At 44.1% G+C, this 21,813-nt stretch overlaps 2 protein-coding genes across 2 annotated transcripts in view; one reads left to right on the forward strand and one right to left on the reverse strand.

The window, feature by feature from the left end:
* RALGPS1 (Ral GEF with PH domain and SH3 binding motif 1) overlaps positions 1-21,813 on the forward strand; it is a 245,490-nt gene that overhangs the window by 160,547 nt on the left and 63,130 nt on the right. The gene's annotated exons all lie outside the window — the stretch shown is intronic.
* Positions 1,921-20,699, reverse strand: ANGPTL2 (angiopoietin like 2). The gene is made up of 5 exons (XM_070955564.1): positions 20,022-20,699; positions 10,484-11,325; positions 7,395-7,588; positions 5,741-6,011; positions 1,921-5,220 (listed from the first exon to the last, which is right to left on the reverse strand). The coding sequence occupies exons 2-5, from the start codon at positions 11,286-11,288 to the stop codon at positions 5,021-5,023; spliced, it is 1,470 nt and encodes a 489-aa protein (XP_070811665.1). The 5' UTR covers positions 11,289-11,325; positions 20,022-20,699; the 3' UTR covers positions 1,921-5,020.

The following is a 21,813-nucleotide window of genomic DNA, read 5'->3' on the forward strand; positions in this document are numbered from 1 at the left end:
AACTGGGTCCTCATTTTACCTACCTCAGAAAGGATGGAAGGCTGAGTCAACCTTGAGCCTGGTGAGATTCGAACTTGCAGTAATTGCAAGCAGCAGATGTTAATAACAGTGCTTTAGTCCACTGTACTACAGGCTCTTTTGACTTTGATAAAACTTAAGACTTTTTTGAGTTTACATTTCGCCTGAGTGCCAGGTTAACATTTTGTCCCCGTTTCCCGGTTTCCCGTAATCTTTTCGTTAAAACAAAACCGAAAACTGAGACCACGGTCTTTTCTCCCTTCCCTCAATAGCATTGCAATGTCTTTATTATTTTTTTTTTAAAAAAAAAACCGCTCCAGATCCAGAGAGTAGCTCATCCCTTAGAAAGCCCGTGGCAGATTTGCACGCCTTCCTTTGTTCCGACAAAATCCGCCAACAGACATGACCTCTTGATGTACGGTATTGCTCTGCCACTCATTTCATTTTTTAGGGCTTGTTTGTTTGTCTTAGCGAACTTTGCTTTTAATATCGTTTTTCACTTAAAAGTTGGCAGCTGCCTCCTCCAGTGATTTGAAAAGCTCCGGCAGAGCGACGTAAATCGTTTCCAAGAATCACAGTTCAAGCCAGTAGTTGCTGCAGTTTAAGATGGCATGTCTTCCTGGAGAAGGAACAGGGTCTGGAATTAATGAAATAGTCCTCGTAACATCAAAGGATTCCTGCACTTCTTCTTCTTCTTTTTTTTTTTTTAAAGAGTCTTCTTTGCCTGTAATTTTTACAGTTGGAGGAGACAAAAGGGTGGGGGAACATTCGCTTGATCGTCAAGATTAGGAGGTTCACTCGTAGTTGAGTGCGGCACAAATTGTGTGTCTTTAAGGAAGCCACAATCTTCGTGCATTTTTTTTTAATGATGCCAGAAGGTTTTTCACCACAGATAGATAGATAGATACGATGATAGTAGATATAGATGAGATAGATAGATAGATAGATAGATAGATAGATAGATAGATAGAGGGATGGACAGACATGATAAAGAAGACTAGATGGATGGATGGATAGATAGATAGATTTAGAGGGAGGGATGGACAGACATGATGAAGAAGACTAGAATAGATAGATAGATAGATAGATAGATAGATAGATAGATAGATAGATAGATAGATAGATGATAGGGTTGGAGGGAGGGATGGGCAGACATGATGAAGACTAGATAGGTAGATAGATAGATGGATAGAGGGATGGAAGGATGGACAGACATGATAAAAAAGACTAGTTGGATGGATGGATAGATAGATGGAGGAATGGACAGACATGATAAAGAAGTGGATGGATGGATGGATGGATGGATGGATGGATGGATGGATGGATAGATAGATAGATAGATAGATAGATAGATAGATAGATAGATATAGATGGAGGGAGGGAGGGAGGGAGGGAGGGAGGGAGGGAGGGATGGACAGACATGAAGAAGACTAGATAGATAGATAGATAGATAGATAGATAGATAGATAGATAGATAGATATAGATGGAGGGAGGGAGGGAGGGAGGGAGGGATGGACAGACATGAAGAAGACTAGATAGATAGATAGATAGATAGATAGATAGATAGATAGATAGATAGATAGATAGATAGATAGATTATAAGGTTGGAGGGATGGATGGACAGACATGATAAAGAAGACTGGATGGATGGATGGATGGATAGATGGATAGATAGACAAACAGACAGCCACTTTTATTCCATTGATTAGGTAATAATGGTAATTATCTATCTCTATCATCTTATCTGACATCTATTTATCATCTCTATTTATCTGTATCTCTCTCTTTATCTCTATCTGTCTATATCTATCTCGATCTATCTCTCTGTATCTCTCTATATATATATTTCTGTCTGTCTCTCTCATATAATAAAATAATCCATGTGTTGTATCCAAGTAACATTTGTTGCTTTTATTACTCCTTTGCAGCATTACAAGGTAATCTGACCATATATTAAACTCCCTACTTTCATTATGTGTACAAGGCATGCTACCTCATTCCAAAATGTTAGCGCACATTGTCCATCAGGAATGAAATAATGAGGTAATAACAGTTTGAAAACTTTAGGGTTCCCACTGTTCTGGGAAGCAATGTCTTAAAATAATCCATTTTGGTTGCTTACCCCAGCAGAGTACTAGAATTCAGAAGTTCAAGTTTCTACAATGGGCATTATAGATAAATTTGCGTAATTCTCCTTTTAATATGTGTATTTTGGCCATACAGCAAATGGTGCTATGTATCATCTCTCTCCCCAAAGAGTTACAGTCTAATGGCTAATTAAATGGGTTCTGTTCCAATAGCGATTATTTGCCTTCAATTTAAGGAAGCATTAAACTTTTACCCCTTTTCCTTTCGTTTTTAACGATTCCAGAATCTTCTTTCACCCACCCTCCCGAGTTTTTATTCCCTTGTCCAGGTAATTCTGTAAGTTGCATGACTGTTGTTTTTATTAGAGAAAGGAAAGTTTTCAAGCGTAACTTACAGTATTTGTATAAGACGCACTGGAGTATAAGACGCACCTACCTTTTTTGGTGAGGAAAAGAAGAAAAAGAAATCTGCCTCTGAGCAATTTTGCCTCTTGCAGCCAATAGCAAACAGCCTGCTTTACTTTCATTTTCGTTTTCAGCATAGCTTGATTAGCACAAGGAAAAAAAAAAAATCTGCTCCAGCAATTTACCTCTGCAAAGCAGAGCCCTGCGCAAAACAGCTGAGAACAAATCAGCTGAGAGTCGGGAGGCCTATCGAATCAACTTGTGTTAATTAGGCTCTGCTGAAGCTGAAAGGAGCTGTTTTTTCTTGCTGTTTGCTTGCAAAGAGGTAACTGCTGGGAGGCAGAGACCAAAGGGTGGGGGTCAGTGGGTAGGCAGGGCTACATTCGGTGTATAAGACGCACCTAAGTTTTCACCTCCTTTTAGGGGGGAAAAGGTGTGTCCTATACTCCGAAAAATACGGTAGCTTGGGAAGCCAAAATTGTCATTTATATTTTCAAAACATTTCTGCAGATGATAAAGCAGGACCGAAGTCCATGATGGCGAACCTATGGCACTCGTGCTGGTAGTGGCACCCAGAGCCATCTCTCTGGGCACACCAGCTGTCACCCATTGCTCTTCCGAGTTCCAGTGTGCACATGTGCACTGTCCAGCTGGTCTTTGCATGTGTGGGCGTGCCGGAAACCAGAGAGCAGCTCCCTGGCACACATGTGCGAGCTGGGAAGCTGAGCGTCTGGTTCCAGTGCACGTATGCGTGCTGGCCAGCTGTTCTTCGTGCGTGCATGCACGCTAGAAACCGAAGACCAGGTGACCAGCCATGCCAGAAACCAGGGAACTGCTCTTTCGGTTTCTGGCACTCTTGTGTGTGCGCACCGGGGAGCTGCATGCTCACTCCCGTTTCGTCACTCGGTGGTTCGCCAACACCGACCTAAGTTATGCCCAAAAGTCTAAAAACAAAACAAAACATGCATTGATACTGCTGAGAACATTGAAAAAATAAAAAGAGAAAGTACAGTACGAGTTTCGTCAACGTTCGGAGAACAGTCGATGCATTCGAGAGGAAGAGTGAAGAGAAATTCTGGAATTGTTTGTATAAACCGCTCGAAATAGTTAATTGGTAGAGTCGCAACCTTGCCCGGCATCCAAGCAGGGTTGCAAGAATTCCAAACCTGGAATTCCGTTTGGGCAAGACACAGTTGGTGGACAAGGCAAGGAGGCCCTGCAACGGATCATAAATTAAGAACCGTCCTCTTTTTTGACAGCCTAAGATACCCATGAAACGCAAATACTTTCGCCACCTGATGAGAAGGAAGAGCAATCAGTGGTGGAATTCAAATTTTTTTGTACTGCCAGTTCTGTGGGCGTGGCTTGGTGGGCGTGGCAGGGGAAGGATACTGCAAAATCTCCATTCCCACCCCAGTCCTGGGGGAAGGATACTGCAAAATCCCCATTCCCTCCCTACTCCAGGGGAAGAATAATGCAAAATCCCCATTCCCTCCCCACTCCAGGGGAAGGATATTGCAAAATCTGCATTCTCACTCCACTCCAAGGGAAGGATACTGCAAAATCCCCATTCCCTCCCAACTCCTGGGGGAAGGATACTGCAAAATCCCCATTCCCTCCCTACTCCTGGGGGAAGGATATTGCAAAATCTGCATTCTCACTCCACTCCAGGGGAAGGATACTGCAAAATCCCCATTCCCTCCCAACTCCTAGGGAAGGATACTGCAAAATCCCCATTCCCTCCCTACTCCTGGGGGAAGGATATTGCAAAATCTCCATTCCCACCCTACTCTGGAGCCAGCCAGAGGTGGTACTTGCCGGTTCTCCGAACTACTCAAAATTTCTACTACCAGTTCTCCAGAACCTGTCAGAACCTGCTGAATTTCACCCCTGGAAGGACTCCCTGGAGAAGAGCCTAATGCTGGGAAAGATTGAGGGCAAAAAGAAGAAGGGGACGGCAGAGAACGAGGTGGCTGGACGGAGTCACTGAAGCAGTCGGTGTGAGCTTAAAGGGACTCCGGGGGGGATGGTAGAGGACAGGAAGGCCCGGAGGAACGTGGCCCATGGGATCACAATGGGTCGGACACGACTTCACGACTAACAACAACAAAATACCATGCTGGCTACAGAACTTCGAAGGATATAATTCCCTGTGTCAAATGGATCTATTATTATACTGTACAGTTTCGGATATGTGCAGGATTTGAGAGTATATCTAACATAGGAAGCATCTAGATGGTGTGGCGGCCTTCCGAGGATCTCCGTTGAGCTACGGTCCGTGCCATCTGAAAGTGATTGCTTGGTTCCTTGTTTTCCAGACAAAGAGCATTGTCCCCACCCCTCAAAAAAAGCTGCTTAGATCGATTTTGGAACAGTCCAATGTCCAGGTCTCCTTGTCGAGCGAGTCAGTGTGTTACAAGATTATTTTACATTCTTTGTCGCCGAGAAGATGGGTTCCGGGAAACGCGGGTAAACCCTTGGCCCCTCTGGAAGAGGACGCTGTCTCCCTTCAGTGGAACGTGTTAGGATTCGGCCTAATCATCATCACCACTTTTTTCAGGGAATACGATCCTCCCCGGAATTCTGCCCAGTAGACTCCATCTTGATAACGACTCCGGTAGTGGCCCCCTCGGTACCAGACGCCGTTGAGGTTGGAGTGCGCGCAAGCGTTGTACCACCAGCCCCCTTTCTGATAGTGGGCGCAGTTGCCTGGAAGAGAGAGAAGGAAACCACGTTCTGAGTGGAGAGGTTTTCCTGATGGAGAGAACGATTCGCCAGTGGGATGGAAGTTGCCTCCAGAAGTTGTGAGCGCTCCATCACTGGAGGCTTTCAAGAAGAGACTGGACAGCCACTGGAATGGCATAGGGCTTCCTGCCTGAGCAGGGGGTTGGACTAGAAGACCTCAAAGGTCCCTTCCAATATTTATTAAGTGTATCCAATCACACTTGGCCAATAAGGAATATTCTATTCTATTCTATTCTATTCTATTCTATTCTATTCTATTCTATTCTATTCTATTCTATTCTATTCTATTCTATTCTATTCTACTCTACTCTACTCTACTCTACTCTACTCTACTCTATTCTACTCTTAATTCTATTCTATTCTGTTCAATTCTGTTCAATTCAATTCAATTCAATTCTGAATTCTATTCTATTCCCATTCCCATTCCCATTCCATATAAGCTTTAATACACATTCCCACTGAAACCCACTGCCAATTTTTGTACCTGTGTATACATCATGGTCTCTATCCAGTGTGGTGAACTGTTTTCCGTTGTGCCACGTAAAGGAATCTCCCGCATTGCCGTTGTAGCGTCCCACTCGCAACCTGTAGAATTCACTTTCCGGCTCCAGACGGAAGCTGGCGTATTCCGCGAAAACTTTGCGTCCCGACCAGTCCTCCATGGTTACCAACAACTTGTAATTGCCTTGGTTCGTCAACCAGTAAATGTTTTCCAGTCCCAGCCAATACTCTCCATCGATGTTACCAAACCCTTGCTACAAGAAAACAAACAACAAAAAAAGACAATGAATTATCCTCTAGTATCGGTTTTATAAAAAGATTCGCAAATCAAAGGTAGCCATGAACTAACGGTTGTTAAATTTCTCTGACTCTCAATGTTTTGGGGGCCAAGGTAGAATAGAATAAGAAATAGAAATAGAAATAGAAGTAGGAGTAGAGTAGAGTAGAGTAGAGTTGAGTTGAGTTGAGTTGAGTTGAGTTGAGTTGAGTTGAGTTGAGTTGAGTTCTTTATTGGCCAAGTGTGATTGGACACACAAGGAATTTGTCTTTGGTGCCTATGCTCTCAGTGCACATAAAAAGACAAGATACATTCGTCAAGAATCATAAGGTACAACACTTAATGATAATCATAGGGTACAAATAAGCAATCAAATCATCCTAGATATTTAATTGTAAGGATACCAGCAACAAAGTGACAGTCATACAGTCATAAGTGGGAGGAGATGGGTGATAGGAACGATGAGAAGATTAACAGTAATAGTATTGCAACCTAACGTGAATAGTTTGACAGTGTTGAGGGAATTATACTTTTTTTAATTATTTTTTTTGTATTTTATTTTTATATTATTTATTTATTTATTTTAATTAATTAATTAATTAATTATTATAATAATTAAATGATTAAAATAATAGTATTATTTATTATTTATATTATATTATAAAATTATATCATTTTATATAATTAAATTATAAGTTATAAGGTAATTGTAAGTTTTAGTTGTACACCACCCAGAATCGGTCTAAGCGGCCTCTAAATTCGATAAGTAAATAAAGTTGGTCAGCCATTTATTTGATTCTCGGATGTCCTCAAAAGATATAAGACTTATTAGAGGGAATCCAGTCTAAATTTCTTCAACCGATGTTGATTTTATCTAGGTGCTTATCAAGTGTTGTAATGAACTTAGAAACTAGATTGTGTCAGTAGATGCTGTGATACATCTTGGATTGATTGATTGATTGATTCATTTATTCATTCATTCATTCATTCATTCGATTGTATAACTGCTTATTGTACCTAAACAACCCTGCAGGTTTTAATTTTATTTTACCTACTTATTTAAAATCTTGGATAGTCCTGACTGATGGGAGACAGAGTTTCAAATTCACCCCTTGATTTAAAGAGAGATAAGGCAAGATATTAAAGACCACATGTGGGACCCTTACCTTTATCTAAGGACTCTAAACTGATGATATGTTTAACTCCCACCTCCTACCCCTAGCGTTCTTTCGCTATAAGAACCAGACCTACAAAAGTCGAATGCTCTTAAACATTCTCGACGAATTCCCCTCAGAAAAAAAACCATGACTCTAGAGAAGATTTTTCTCCTTCACTGAAAGGCGCCATTATGTAACCTCACCTTATACGTTTCCCAGTTCCTGAAGAAATTAACCGAGCCATCCAAGCGCCTTTGAATTACTGTCCATCCGCCGGGATCTTGCCGCTGATCGCACCAGACTTGCATCAGTCGGTTGGCATTTTCAGGTTTGACGAGATATATGGAGCTGGTCCCGTGGCCATCTTCTAAAGCTTGTAAACAGTCTCGCCAAGGACCTGGTGGGAAATAAGAGACACCGTATGTCTTCCTTCTAAGGCGCCGCGTCTCCATTCTAGACGGAGTCAAATGAGGTTTTTCTGGCTGGTTCTGTGCTTTATGAGACGTCATTTACCTTGCTAAATTTCTAAACTTAGAAGCACAGTCTTATGTTTTAGGGCTGGGGGGAAAAAATGATAAAAGGATGAAAAAGGAAGCCGTGAAAATATATTGGGCGTGAAGTAAATCCCCATGGTTACTCTTTCAGTCTTAGAGGGATGCTGCCCTTCATCGCTGCCAAACTCTTTGGTAGCATCACAATAAAGGTGAGTGTGATATTTTAGCATTCATATTCTCGAGATCCTTGGCTTGCAAGGTATACAAGAGGCTGCTGCTCTTCCTCCTCCTCTTCCTCCTCCTCCCCCTTTCTCCTCCACTCCACACAACCCACTCCCTTCTAGCACTGATGACGTTGCCCAGTTATAGAACAATAAAATAACGGAGTTATTCGGAAGGGACCTTGGAGGTCTTCTAGTCCAACCGACTTAGTAGTAAGGAGAAATTTCCTGACAATTAGAACAATTGATCTAAGTGGAACGACTTGCCTCCAGAAGTTGTGAATGCTTTCAACGACCGGTTTGGCGAACCAGATGTAAAATTAGCATCCGGTTTTCCCGAACCGGATGAATCTCACCCCTGCTCTACAGACCTTAGTGACAGCCTCCATGTAAAATGTCTTGTACTTAATGTTCAGATAAATATCTCCCTTTTTTGTTTTAGAACTTTAGAAGAAAGGATATAACTGGCCATCCAGGTACTGGGAGATTTCCCTTAAACATTCAGTGTGTGTTTGTCCTTCTGCACTTGTGCCAGTCACACCTGGTACACTTAGCTTCACGCCACAGGCAGAAGTAGGAGAAGGCTCTATTTAACAAACAGATCATTTTTTAAAAAAAAAAAAAACCAAACATCGTTTCATATATTAATCGTATCTGACTAGATCTGGCAACCGGAGCCATTGGCGTCGTCTCTCGGTATCTGAATTATTTCCCAAAGTTTTCCACTCTTTTTTTTTTTTTTTTTTACAAAAAAGCCAAACCGAGGGAGAACTGAACTCTTTTCAGTCTGAAAAAGGAGTTTCATTTGTCCTGCCGATTGAAAACATCACAAATCAAAGCACGGTTGTTGTTTTTTTATTTTTTTCCTTCTCCTCTCCGGAGAGTTTTCCCTAATTAAGATTAAAAAAAATGGCTGGTTGGTTGATCTCATGTAGAAGTTTTGTCTGACTAAGAGTCCTCCTGTTCTCTTTCATCGTCTTTTTAAAAAAGTTTCTTAGGTGAAGGAAGGAAGGAGGGGGGAAAAAAGTGCTTTTAATGGTTGTTTTTTAAGAACTCCACCTGTTTTAAGAATTCTCCCTCGCATTAGCTTCTCCTTCTGGGAATCCCACTTTTTTCTTTTTTTTAACCATTCCTTTGGGCTTATTAATCTAATTGTTCAGATTCAATAAAGAGAGCTTGTTTGTCTTCTGAACTGTAATAACCCCGTCTTCTTCCCCTCCACCCCAAACAAGCCCAGAGTTCTTTTCCCCAGATTTAAAAACCTTATGGCAAAAAACCCCAGTGAATTAAAATATCAGAAGGAGAGACATTATGCGTGACATTAGAAGAGTAGCTGAGAGGGTGGTGTGGGGTTTTTTTTTCTTTTGTTTTCTTCTCCTCCTCCTGGCTGATGAAATGTTCCCAGCGCAGCCTTTAGCTCCAAGGAAGTTTTCCATAATTGAATTAAGGAAAATACAGCTACTCCGTGTGTTCCCATCCAAAGAGTAGGAGGTAGGCCTCCCTAAGGAGCTACGTGTAAGATGGAGGGGAATCAAATCCCCCTTCGTGATAAGTAGAAGGGAAGGTAGAAGAAGGAAGGGAAGGAAGGAAGGAAAAGGAAAAGGATGGAGGGAAGGAAGGAAGATGATAAGGGAGGGAGAGAGGGAAGGAAGGAGATTTAAGGAGGGAAGGGAAGGAGGAGATGAAAAGCGGAGGAGAGGGAGGGAAGGAAGGAAGGAAATGAGATAAAAAGAGAAAGGAAAGAGGGATGGAGGGAAGGAAGGAAGGAGATGAAGAGAAGTGAGGGAGAGAGGGGAGGCAGGGAGAAAGGAGCTGAAAAGAGGGAGAGAGAAAGAGAAGGAAGGACAGGGAGAGCAGAGGGAGGGAGGGAAGGAAGGAAGGAAAAGAGGGAGGGAGGGAAGAAAGATGAAAAGGAAGGGAGGGAAGGAAGGAAATGAGATAGAAAGAAAAGGAAAGAGGGATGGAGGGAAGGAGATGAAGAGAAATGAGGGAGAGGGGAGGCAGGGAGAAAGCTGAAAAGGGGGAGAGGAAGAGAAGGAAGGACAAGGGAGAGCAGAGGGAAGGAAGGAAGGAAAAGAGGAAGGAAGGAGATGGAAGGAAGGAGGGAGGGAAGGAAGGAAGATGAAAAGGGAGGGAGAGAGGGAAGGAGATTTAAGGAGGGAAGGAAGGAGGAGATAAAAGTGGAGGAGAGGGAGGGAGGGAAAGAAGGAAGGAGATGAAGAGAAGTGAGGGAGAGAGGAGGCGGTGAGAAAAGAGCTGAAAAGAGGAAGAGAGGGAGGAAGGAAGGAAGGAAGGAAGGAAGGAAGGAAGGAAGGAAGGAGATGAAAAACCATCTTACTAACTTAACTGTAGAAATTCCTTAAAGGTCGTGAAAGGGGGGAAAACTCACTTAACAACCGTCTTGCTTAGTGATAGAAATCTTGGCCAAGGACCACTGTAATGCCAATATTATGACCGTCTGGGTCTCTAGAAGAGAAATTTGGGGCTCTTTTGCCGCTGTACGCCAAGAGCTACCTGCTACCTGCATCCGGTCCGTGGCCGTACTAAAAAAAAAGCAACCCCGATCGATTGTCCTACCTGAGGGCTTGTCGGTCGAAGTCGGGACGCTGGTGACGGATGGCATAGTTGGGAGAGTCGGCGGCAAAGCCTTTAAGTTCTGGTCGCTCTGAATTTCGTTGGTGGAGATTTGGTTGGTGATGCGGTTGTACGTGGGCGGCTGGTAGACGCGGTTCGGGGGCTGCGGCGGTGGCAGGACCGTCTTGATGGCCGGCGTCCTTTGGCAGTGCTCTTCCAGCTGGGCGATCACCGTCGATTGATTATTGGCAATGGTGACCAGGTGCTGGTATTTGTGCTCTAGGTCTTTGTACTTGTTGGCCAACTGCAGCATGTCGGCCGTCTGGTTCAGGATCTTGTTCTCCAGCTGAGACAGCTCCAACGCGTTGTCCCGTTTCCGGATAATCTCGTGCAGCAGCTGCATGTACAGCTGGGTGACGCGGGAGTTCATGTTGCGGCTTTCCTTCCGCAGCAGCTTGACTTCGTTCACGATGCCGCCGTCCACTTCCACCAGCTGCTGCAGGGTCTCTATCTGCCTCTTCTGCTTCAGGAGTTCGTGGTTGAGGAGCTCCACCTCTTGCTTGTTGACCCTGTTTTCCAGGAGGACGGCTTCGGGTTCCTTGGAGTTCACACAAATGGCCCCGGTTACTTTTTGCTGCGGGACAATGAAGGTGTACGTGCATTTCTCCTGCGCCTCGCTGGAGCGCCTGTATCTGTTTCCGTAAACGAATTCCCGCGTCCCTCCCGCGACGTGGCTTTCGATGCCTTCGGGCTTCTGAGCGTTGATTCCCACGGTGGCCATCAGCAGCAAGCAAACCGCTGCCTCCATTGTCCTTAGTTCAGAAGGGACGAATTGATTTTATTATCTACAGCAAACATAAAACAAATGGGAGATAGTGAATATAGGAACAGCAATAGCCCTTAGACTTATATACCGCTTCACAGTGCTTTACAGCCCCCTCTAAGCGGTTTACAGAGTCAGCATACCGGCTCCAACCATCTGGGTCCTCATTTTATCCACCTCGGAAGGATGGAAGGCCGAGTCAACCTGGAGCCGGTCAGGATCGAACTCACGGCAGTCGGCAGATTCAGCCTGCAATACTGCATTTTAACCATTGCACAGAAAAGAAAGGGAGGGAGGGAGGGAGGGAGGAAGGAAGGAAGGAAGGAAGGAAGGAAGGAAGGAAGGAAGGAAGGAAGGAAGAGCACTTAGACTTATATACCGCTTCATAGTGCTTTCCAGCCCTCTCTAAGCAGTTTACAGAGTCAGCCTCTTGCCCTCAATAATCTGGGTCCTCATTTTACCCACCTCGGAAGGATGGAAGGCCGAGTCAACCTGGAGCCGGTCAAGATTGAACTGCTGACAGTGGGCAGAGTTAGCCTGCAATACTGCATTCTAATTACAAGGAGGGAGGGAGGGAGGGAGGGAGGGAAGAAGGGAAGGAAGGAAGGAAGGAAGGAAGGAAGGAAGGAAGGAAGGAAGGAAGGAATAGCACTTCGACTTATATATTGCTTCAAAGTGCTTTGACAGCCCTCTCTAAGCGGTTTACAGAGTCAGCCTCTTGCCCCCAACAATCTGGGTCCTCATTTTATCCACCTTGGAAGGATGGAAGGCCAAGTCAACCTTGAACCTGGTGAGATTTGAACTGCCAAATTGCAGGCGGCCGGCAGTCAGCAGAAGTAGCCTGCACTACTGCACTCTAATCACTGCGCCACCGAGGCTCATGTCTCCACAGTAAATGTCTACGGAGATACTCAGCCATCCAGGTCATCGCTGTCCCAAAGATGCTTTTTCAAGGGGCAACTGGAATTTCTGGTTTTATTCTGGAGACGTTTCACTTCTCATCCAAGGAGCTTCTTCAGCTCCGACCGGATGGTGGGGAACGGAAGGATTTATCCTCCTTGCAGACAGCTGGTCATTTGCATCCTTTTTAGAGAGTCGTTGAGGCCACTTGGAGGTTTATCTAAAAATAAGGACACAGACAAACCTCCAAGTGGCCTCAACAACCCTCTAAAAGGATGCAAATGACCAGCTGTCCGCAAGGAATGTAAATCCTTCCATTCTCCCACCATCCCGTCAGAGCCGAAGAAGCTTCTTGGGTGAGAGGCGAAACGTCTTCAGAGAAAAACAAGGAAGTCCAGTTGCCTCTTGAAAAAAAGCACCTTTGGGATGAATATCCAGCAGCAAGCAGGGCAAGCCGAACAGAACAGCATGTGTTAACATGAACTGATCTTTAGCAAATGCCTCTAAGTATGGAATTACTGCTTTTAAACCATGGCAGAATTTAAAAGAAACAGTTCTTCCTTTGTTGAACAAGAAGAATTCCGTTTCTAACGTTGGTCTGACTGAACCTTCCAGAAGATTCTGGAAAATTGCTTAATGAGTAGGGTTTCACAGGGCTGTGGTTCGTTTAGTGGCGACATGATGCCTGCCTGGACTAGCTAGCTGGGAAGTTCTGGGAGCCGAAGTCCAGACAGCGTAAGATTGGCAGGTTTGGAAAACGCTGTTGTAAATGCTTTGTTGTTGTTGTTAGTTGCGAAGTTGTGTCCGACCCATCGCGACCCCATGGACAATGTTCCTCCAGGCCTTCCTGTCCTCTACCATCCTCTGGAGTCCATTGAAGCTCACACCGACTGCTTCAGTGACTCCATCCAGCCACCTCCTTCTCTGCCGTCCCCTTCTTCTTTCCCAGCATTCGGCTCTTCTCCAGGAAGTCCTTCCTTCTCATCAGGTGGCCAAAGAATCTGAGTTTCCTCTTCAGGATCTGGCCTTCTAAAGAGCATCCAGGGTTGATCTCCTCTAGGACTGGCCGGTTGGATCACCTTGCAATCCAAGGGACTCGCAGGAGTCTTCTCCAGGACCAGAGTTCAAAGGCCTCTCAATTCTTTGGCGCTCAGCCTTTCTTATGGTCCAACTTTCACAGCCATACATCACAACTGGGAACACCATAGCCTTGACTATACGCATTTTTGTTGGCAGGGTGATGTCTCTGCTTTTTAGGATGCTGTCTAGATTTGCTATAGCTTTCCTCCCCAGGAACAAGCGTCTTTTAAATTTCTTGGCTGCAGTCCCCATCTGAGGTGATCGTGGAGCCCAAGAAACTAAAATCTGTCACTCCCTCCATTTCTTCCCCATCTATTTGCCAGGAATAGAGAGAGTTTAGAAAGCTTAGAAGTACATTATAATCCAAGCTTTGAGGGCCGCCGACATGGACCTCCTCTCAAATTCCCACCGAATATAAGACTGAATGGCACTTCATGGTTAAAAAAGCAGGAAGTCGGGTCTCCCAAAACCTCTGGAGAACGTGCAAGATGGAACAGAGTAGCCTCACATCAAAGCTTCCTCCCACCTCCAGCCAGTTAAAAAAATGTATAAACAGGAAAAGGAAGTAGAGAGATCACAGCATCTTCTGTCCTCAGGGAGGGAGAATCCTTGCAATTAGAATTAGAATTCCCTCTCTGTATTTCAGAGGTAGTTGGGTCCATTCTGAACCTTCCTTTCCCTTCCTTCCTTCTTTCCTTCCTTCCTTCCTTCCTTCCTTTCTTTCTTTCTTTCTTTCTTTCTTTCTTTCTTTCTTTCTTTCTTTCTTTCCTTTCTCTCTCTCTCTCTCTCTTTCTTTCTCTCTCCCTTCTTTCTTTCTTCTTTCTTCCTTCCTTCCCTCCCTCCCTCCATCCCTCCCTTTTGTAGATACCTACCTACCTCCTACAAAAGCCTACAAAACCTTGGAGGCTTTTGACAGTTTTTGCCAATCCTGTGCGAGAAAAGCTGGCATGATAGAGAGATGAGAATTTTTAGAAAAGTTTTAAGTAAATAAAGATAAAGGTTCCCCTCGCACATATGTGCTAGTCATTCCCAGCTCTAGGGGGCAGTGCTCATCTCCTGTTTCAAAGCCGAAGAGCCAGCGCTGTCCGAAGACATCTCCGTGGTCATGTGGCCGGCATGACTCAACGCCAAAGGCGCACGGAACGCTGTTCCCTTCCCACCAAAGGTGGTCCCTATTTTTCTACTTGCATTTTTTTACGTGCTTTCGAACTGCTAGGTTGGCAGAAGCTGGGACAAGTCATGGGAGCTCACCCCGTTACGCGGCACTCGGGATTCGAACCGCTGAACTGCCGACCTTTCGATCGACAAGCTCAGCGTCTTAGCCACTGAGCCACCGCGTCCCTATTTTAAGTAAATACCAGCCCATTTAAGCCCTCGTGCTGCCTTAACCTGCTCATGCATTTCTTTTATTTTACTTGTTCTCTGCCTGCACATATTTATGCATTGCACACATTTTTATTCTCCTCGGGCTTAGCCTCCACCGTCCCAGGCAGTTTAAACCTACTCACGATCTATTAATAAGGCAACAGCCTCCTGCAATTTTCCTACTTACAAAGATGCCTTTTTTTAATCCCCTGAGCCCTCTAGACAATTCTTCCCTGCCCCCTTTTTTTCCTCCTCTCTCTTTTTTAAAACTCAAGGTAATAATATTTTCTGTAACTTTCCAAAGGGAAATCTTGACAGAACTCTGCCCCCAGTTTTTCTTTTATTGGGATGAGTATTTTTTTTTTCAGTGATCTTTGCCTGAATAACTTGGCACCAAAAAAAAAAACCACATTTTTTTCAGGACCTCGAACAAAAGGCACACAGTTCTTAAAGAAAGAGGAATTCCAACAGAATCCATCAGTCAATGAATCTACTGTAGAGAAACTAGAATTTCCAATTTCTGATTAATCTCCAAAGGGTGTAATAATTCCAAGGAGGAAAGGTTTTTATATTAGTTCAGGAAATTTGACAGATCTCTAGAAGTAGAATCAAAAAGAACCATCTCCCTGAATTGATAAATTTGCCTAAGGATTAAAATTAAACTTGCATTAGTGATAACGCAAAACACATTTTAGGTTTTATGAATCTGATGAACAAGGCATCCTTTTCAGCAGGGATGAAATCCAGCAGGTTCTGACAGGTTCTGGAGAACCGGTAGCGGAAATTTTGAGTAGTTCGGGGGAACCGGCAAATACCACCTCTGGCTGGCCCCAGAGTAGGGTGGGAATGGAGATTTTGCAATATCCTTCTGCCAGGAGTGGGGAGGGAATGGGGATTTTGCAGTATCCTTCCCCTGCCACGCCCACCAAGCGACACCCACCAAGCCATGCCACGCCCACAAAGCCATGCCCACAGAATCGGTAGTTTAAAAAAAAATTGGATTTCACCACTGCTTTTCAGTACAGGAGACTATAAATAATATAGATTATTTTAACAAGAAGCTCTTACAAAGAAGCCTGGTATAATCATTTAAAGCACCAGCATTCAAAAATTGGAAAGCCCCAGGCAGGCAGCTTGAACATTTATGGCTAACATTTGGTGCCCCGTTGGCAGGCTGCCAATTTTCACACTTTACAACTTGTGCAAGGCTGTTCAGCCCTAAAACTCCAGGCGTCATAAAACGAAAATAGAGTTGTCAGGTCTTTTGTTGGTGTGGGGAGCGTGTGGGTGTCTCCAGACGCTTTTATTTGCCCTGGCTAACAATCTCAGCTGTTCTATTACAAATTCTTGGACTCAACGATTTTATCCCCGGGATTTGTCACTTAGGAATGTGATTTTAGGAAGAAAAAAAAAAAGGTTACAAGGAAATTTTTTTCCAGCAAAGAGGAATGACGTTTGCATCCAAGAAGATAAAGCACAAACTGAGCCGCGTGAGATGAGGACTGTATATGTTGTTGGATGCACAGGCACCAGAGCTCACAACACAACCACACACGAGTCCATAGTTAAGTTACCGGACTTCGGCCAAAGTCCTTCAGATCAGATTCCATCTCTTGAAGCCCTGGACTCCTCTTGCTCTCTTTAACAGTTCCCATTAGGCTTTGGTTCTCTTGTTTAAAACACATTCAGAAGACCGAACAACAGAGTTTGGAAGTCTTCTAATCCAGGCGTCACCAATCTTTCGGACCTCAGGGACCACTAAATTCATAATTTTAAATCTCGCGGATCACTAATATGATCTGCCTAATGACTGGGTGGCTGGGTGCGGCTAGATGGTCATGTGACTGGGTGGGCGTGGTCAACTCGATGTCACTCACATCGAGGGGTGCCTCGACGGCCTCTGCTGGCCCCTCCCCTCCCAGCCACTTCTCACCTGCCAGCCCAGGCTCCTTAGAGCCCCAACAAGAAGCAGTTGTTGGAGCTAAGCAGCCACCACGAGAAAGAGTTGGCAAATCAGCCGGCTCAGTTCAAATTGGATCTGGCCGAGAAGGAGGCTCAGCAGAAGCACCTCACTGAGGACTAGCAGCATAGGCTTTCCAAGCAGAGGGAAGACCTGCGGGAGTGCAAGGCCAGGTACTGGCGCCTGGAGGCTCAGTGGGCTGAGATGGTCAGCCAGTTCCAGGCCATGAGGCAGTCCCACTGGAACAAGATCCTCCGGCTCTTCGCCACCAGCGGCTCTTCCTTCCAGCCTTCACCCAAAGCCCAGCACCAGGAGGCTGAAGCAGACCGCCCTGAGTCCTTCGGGAGAAGGGCGGTATAAAAATTAAATAAATAAATAAATAAATAAATAAATAAATAAATAAATAAATAAATAAATAAAAATAAAATAATAAAATAAAATAAAATAAAATAAAATTAAAATAAAATAAAATAAAATAAAATAAAATAAAATAAAATAAAATAAAATAAAATAAAATAAAATAAAATAAAATAAAATAAAATAAATAAATAAACCTTGAGCCGGTGAGATTTGATCCGCTGATCTGCTGAACTAGCAGTCAGCTGAAGTAGCTGCAGTACTGCACTCTAACCACTGCGCCACCTCGGCTCTATATTATGAATATCGAATCAAGCGGGCTCAGAATTCAAGAGAGATAGAGAGAGAGAGAGAAAAAAATTATTTCTTGCTTGGGTCCTTGTTAGCTTTTGAAAAGTTTTCTAGCCTCACGATCCAGAGGGGTAAATTAAGATTTGCCAGCACTTGGCAGCAAATCTTCATATCCCAAATGAATGAAAATATATAAAAGGCCCAGTGTCTCTCCCCTTCCTGGGGGTAGGGGAGAGAGGGAAATATAAATAAACTACGGTCTGTATCCATCTATCAACGTGCCACATTATAAGACACGTTTAACTGGGGGAAGGGGTGCGAAAAGTCGTAAAAAAAAAATATCTCGCCCCCATAAATCACAATACTGCAGGATTTTTGGAAGGAAAAACCAAAAGGCACGAATTTCTCTGAAGTTTTAAAACTCGTGTTTTGCAGCCTGGTCTTGGATTCTTAACTGCCTGTGTAAACGGATGGTGTTTGGATAAAACCTTTCTGGTTTTTGGGGTTAAAAAAAAGGGGGGGCATTTTAAATGACACTTGGGCTGGCTCAGTTACGAAAAAAGGATGGCTTGGTAACTCTAGTCTAAATTTTGATGGAGCCGTCCTGCTCGTAAAGATAATATTTATATTTGTATCCCGCATTTATTGGTTTTTTTTTTATAAATAACTCAAGGTGGCAAACTTATCCAACACACCTTCCTGCTTCTATTTTTGCCCACAACAACAACAACAACCCTGTGAGGTGGGCTGGACTGAGAGGAGAGGGAGTGGCCCAAAGTCACCCAGCTGGCTGTCATGGCTAAGGCGGGATTAGAACTCGCCGTCTCCTGGTGATTGGCCCAAAGTCAGCCAACCGGCTGTCATGCCTAAGGCGGGACTAGAACTCTCCGTCTCCTGGTGATTGGCCCAAAGTCACTCAGCTGGCTCTCATGGCTAAGGCGGGACTAGAACTCACCGTCTCCTGGTGATTGGCCCAAAGTCACTCAGCTGGCTCTCATGCCTAAGGCAGGACTAGAACTCACCGTCTCCTGGTGATTGGCCCAAAGTCAGCCAACCGGCTGTCATGCCTAAGGCGGGACTAGAACTCACCGTCTCTTGGTGATTGGCCCAAAGTCACTCAGCTGCCTCTCATGCCTAAGGCGGGACTAGAACTCACAGTCTCCTGGTGATTGGCCCAAAGTCACCCAGCCAGCTTTCATGCGTAAGGTGGGAACTAGAACTCCCAGCCTCCCCATTTCTCGCGTAGGAACAGTTTGGTCTTAACCACGAGTCACAGGGCTAGAAAGCAGAAGACCGTGAGTTCAAGTCCTACCTTAGCCACAAAAGCCTCCTGGGGGAGCCAACCACCAGGAGACAGTGAGTTCTAGTCTCGCCTTCGCATGAAAACTGACTAGGTTCTTTGGGCCACCTCCTCTCAGCCTAACCCACCTCACAGGTGTTATTGTGAGGACAATAGAAGTAGGAAGCTGTGCTGGATATGTTCTCACTGCCTTGAGTGATAAAGATGTGACATAAATAAATAACTTGCAACAGTTCATTTAGTGACGATGTCCAAAGTTACAACGGCACTGGAAAAAAGTCGCACAGGCCCATTTTTCACACTTAGGACCGTTGCAGCATCCCCATGGCCACGTGTGATCAAAATTCAGACTCTTGGCTCATATTTATGACGGCTGCAACATGCCGGGGATCGCTCGATCCCCTTTTGCGACCGTCTGATAAGCAAAGTCAAGGAGGAAGCAGGATTCGCTTAACAACCTAATGGAAGAACCGCAGCAATTCACTTTAACCACGGTGGTGAGAAAGGTCGTAAAATGGGGGCAGGACTCATTTAACAAAGGTCTCACTTAGCAACAGAAATTTGGGGCTGAATTAGGTAGAAGAGAGCTATAGATATGTCAGCCTTTAATTTCACAATTTTTTTTTTTTTAAGTTTTCCTATGACTTTCAGTTCCATCTCTGGTCTTGGTGAGCAGTCTGTTTCTAGGTCGGACAAAAATTCCCCAGAAAAAAAAAACATCCTTATTTAAAACATTTTTTCTTGCAATATAAACTGTAATATTAGATTTGCTCTCGTTCCCCTTAAAAGAGTGGCCTCATTTTGTCGTCCCTTTAAGCCAAACGGTCTTAAAAAGTTTCTCTTCCAGAGCTTCGCAACCCTGTTCAATCACAGCCTTAAAACTTCTCCCTTGCCATCTCATGTTGATACTGTTCCATCAGTTATTTCTCCAATATTCCACTCTGCTTAGCTACATATATATATATTAAAAGCCACTGTCCCTGTACATATAAACATGGTGATTTTTGTGAAAGGTTTACTTTTAAAGGAGCTTTGAATCTGATTCGTGTGTCAGAGGAAAGCGAAAAAACCGATTTCCTGGACCGTAATACAACAGTCCTTTTCAAAGAAGAGACACATGTCGTAAAAGTTATTAGCATTTAGGAAAAGCAATGCACATTTTATACATCCCATGAATTAAGAGTTTTAGAGTTTCGGGTATCTTAGGCTGTGTTTACAAAGAGCCAAACTCATTTCACAGATGCGGTGATTCAGAACTTAGGCATTTCAATATCTTAGGCTAAAGTTTATAAACAGAGACTCTGAAGTTTGTTTGTTTGTTTTTTTTAAGAAAGAAAAAAGAAAAAGAAAAAGCAAACTACCGAGAAAATCTTAACGTTTGAAAAACTGCTCTGGATTTCTTTTGCTGAAAATGCTCCCCTCCTCAGCCTCCCCTAACAGCTGATGACCCCGAAAAAATACTTACCGAACAGCAGGCTTTGTTTTCCAAAGCTGTCGGTTTTGTTTTGTGTTTTTGTTCTGCAAAATATCACACAGTCAGATTATCCTGTTAAATTGCAAATATTGTTCCGTATCCTCCTTACCCTCTTTTTTTTCCCCTGGGAGGGGGTGTTCTTTCTTCCACCTTCAAACTTGCATTTTTATTTGTTATTTATTTTTATTTTTTTTGCTTTACTTGTTTTTCCTTTTAAATCAAGAATCCGCTGCTAGGTTCATCTCTGGAAATAAGGACCACATCCCCGATGCCAAATAAAACGGTAGCCAAAACATAGAAGCCCAGCTTCTACGGCAGGAGGGAAATGTCTCGCCTGGGGGTCCCGGCCGGCGTTGCAAAGCAGGACAATAAGGGAAAGGAAGAGTTGTCCAGGGGTTTGCTGACTTCCTTATTGTGGGAATCCGCGTCCCTTGAATCTGATCGCCGGGTCCATCCGTCGGCTCCCCCGTGCTCGGTAGGAGCTGAGAAACAATAGGCTGACACTCTTGGCGTCCTCAATCCATCACTCCAGGAGTAGCTACCCCCAGCCTGATATACCGTCTCCTTTGTGGTGGGTAGGATGTCCACGCCGGAGGAGGGGAAGGGATGACAATCGAGCATGCGGTGAGCAGGCAGACGTTCTGGTTGGGTAACCTCCATTTACACCCACCTACCCTCCTCCCATCAAGTCAAGGAGCCACACCGGCAAAGAGAGGAGACCCTACCCCCCCCCAGGGCCTCCTTCCAGAGGGCTGGCTGAAAACACCCCCCCCTCTTTTTTTTGTGTGTGCCCAGTGAGGTCACAGCTTGGGGAAATCAAACCCGTGTCGTAGACGCCCTCTCTCCCTCCCTTAGGCTTCGTCAGGGCTGAGAAAGGAGAGATGACTTAAGGCAGAAACGTAGAAATGTTTTTATTTTTTTCTTCTTCTTTTTTTCTTTTGAGGCTTCTGTTCAAGGCAGGATGCAGCAGTTCTGCTCGGGGTGGCTTATGTAAGCCTTTTTTTTTTTTTAAAGGACCTGCCTCTCCAAGATCTGGGGCACGTGGGGGGAGGAGGTGGGGGGTTTGAGAAAGGGGTCACCGCTTAGCACTTGGCATCGAAAGTGGGGGCTGTTTCCTAGAAGGATTGCAAAAGATCTGGCTTCCGGATTAAGTTTGAAGGTATATGTGGAAGATAGGTAGATGGGAGGGAGGGAGGGAGGGAGGGAGAGAGAGAGAGAGAGAGAGAGAGAGAAAGGAAAGAAAAAAAGAAAGAAAGAAAGAAAGAAAGAAAAAAAAAAAGAGGCAGGGAGGGAGAGAGGGAGGAGAGGAGAATAACAGAGTTGTAAAAGACCTGAAGGATAGATAGATTAGAGAGAGAGAGAGGAGAGAGAGAGAGATACATTGATAGACATGGATAGAGATAGGGGGAGATGGATGGATGGATGGATGATAGAAGAACAAAATAACAGTTGGAAGGGACCTTGAAGGATAGATAGATTCAGCTTCCTGATTAAATTTGAAGATATATATGGAAGATAGGTAGATGGATGATAGAGATAGATAGATAGATAGATAGATAGATAGATAGATAGATAGATAGAAGATAGATAGATAGATAGATAGATAGATAGATAGATAGATAGATAGAGATAGTTGTAGATGATAGGTAGATAGGTAGATAGATAGATAGATAGATGTAGATGATAGATAGATAGATAGATAGATAGATAAATAGATAGATAGATAGATAGATAGATAGATAGATAGATAGATAGATAGATAGATAATTATATTTGATACCAA

Source organism: Pituophis catenifer, unplaced genomic scaffold (assembly GCF_029215685.1).
Source record: "Pituophis catenifer annectens isolate HBS135680 unplaced genomic scaffold, rPitCat1.0.hap2 SCAF_17, whole genome shotgun sequence".
In the NCBI taxonomy this organism is placed as follows: domain Eukaryota; kingdom Metazoa; phylum Chordata; class Lepidosauria; order Squamata; family Colubridae; genus Pituophis; species Pituophis catenifer.

Excerpts from the sequence above, each read along its gene's own strand:
- ANGPTL2 (XM_070955564.1), bottom strand. The coding sequence starts at position 11,288 with ATGGAGGCAGCGGTTTGCTTGCTGCTGATGGCCACCGTGGGAATCAAC. Across the intron at positions 7,589-10,483 it reads TTCGACCGACAAGCCCTCAG|GTCCTTGGCGAGACTGTTTA; the intron begins GTAGGACAATCG and ends ATTTCCCACCAG. Across the intron at positions 5,221-5,740 it reads AGACCATGATGTATACACAG|GCAACTGCGCCCACTATCAG; the intron begins GTACAAAAATTG and ends TCTCTCTTCCAG.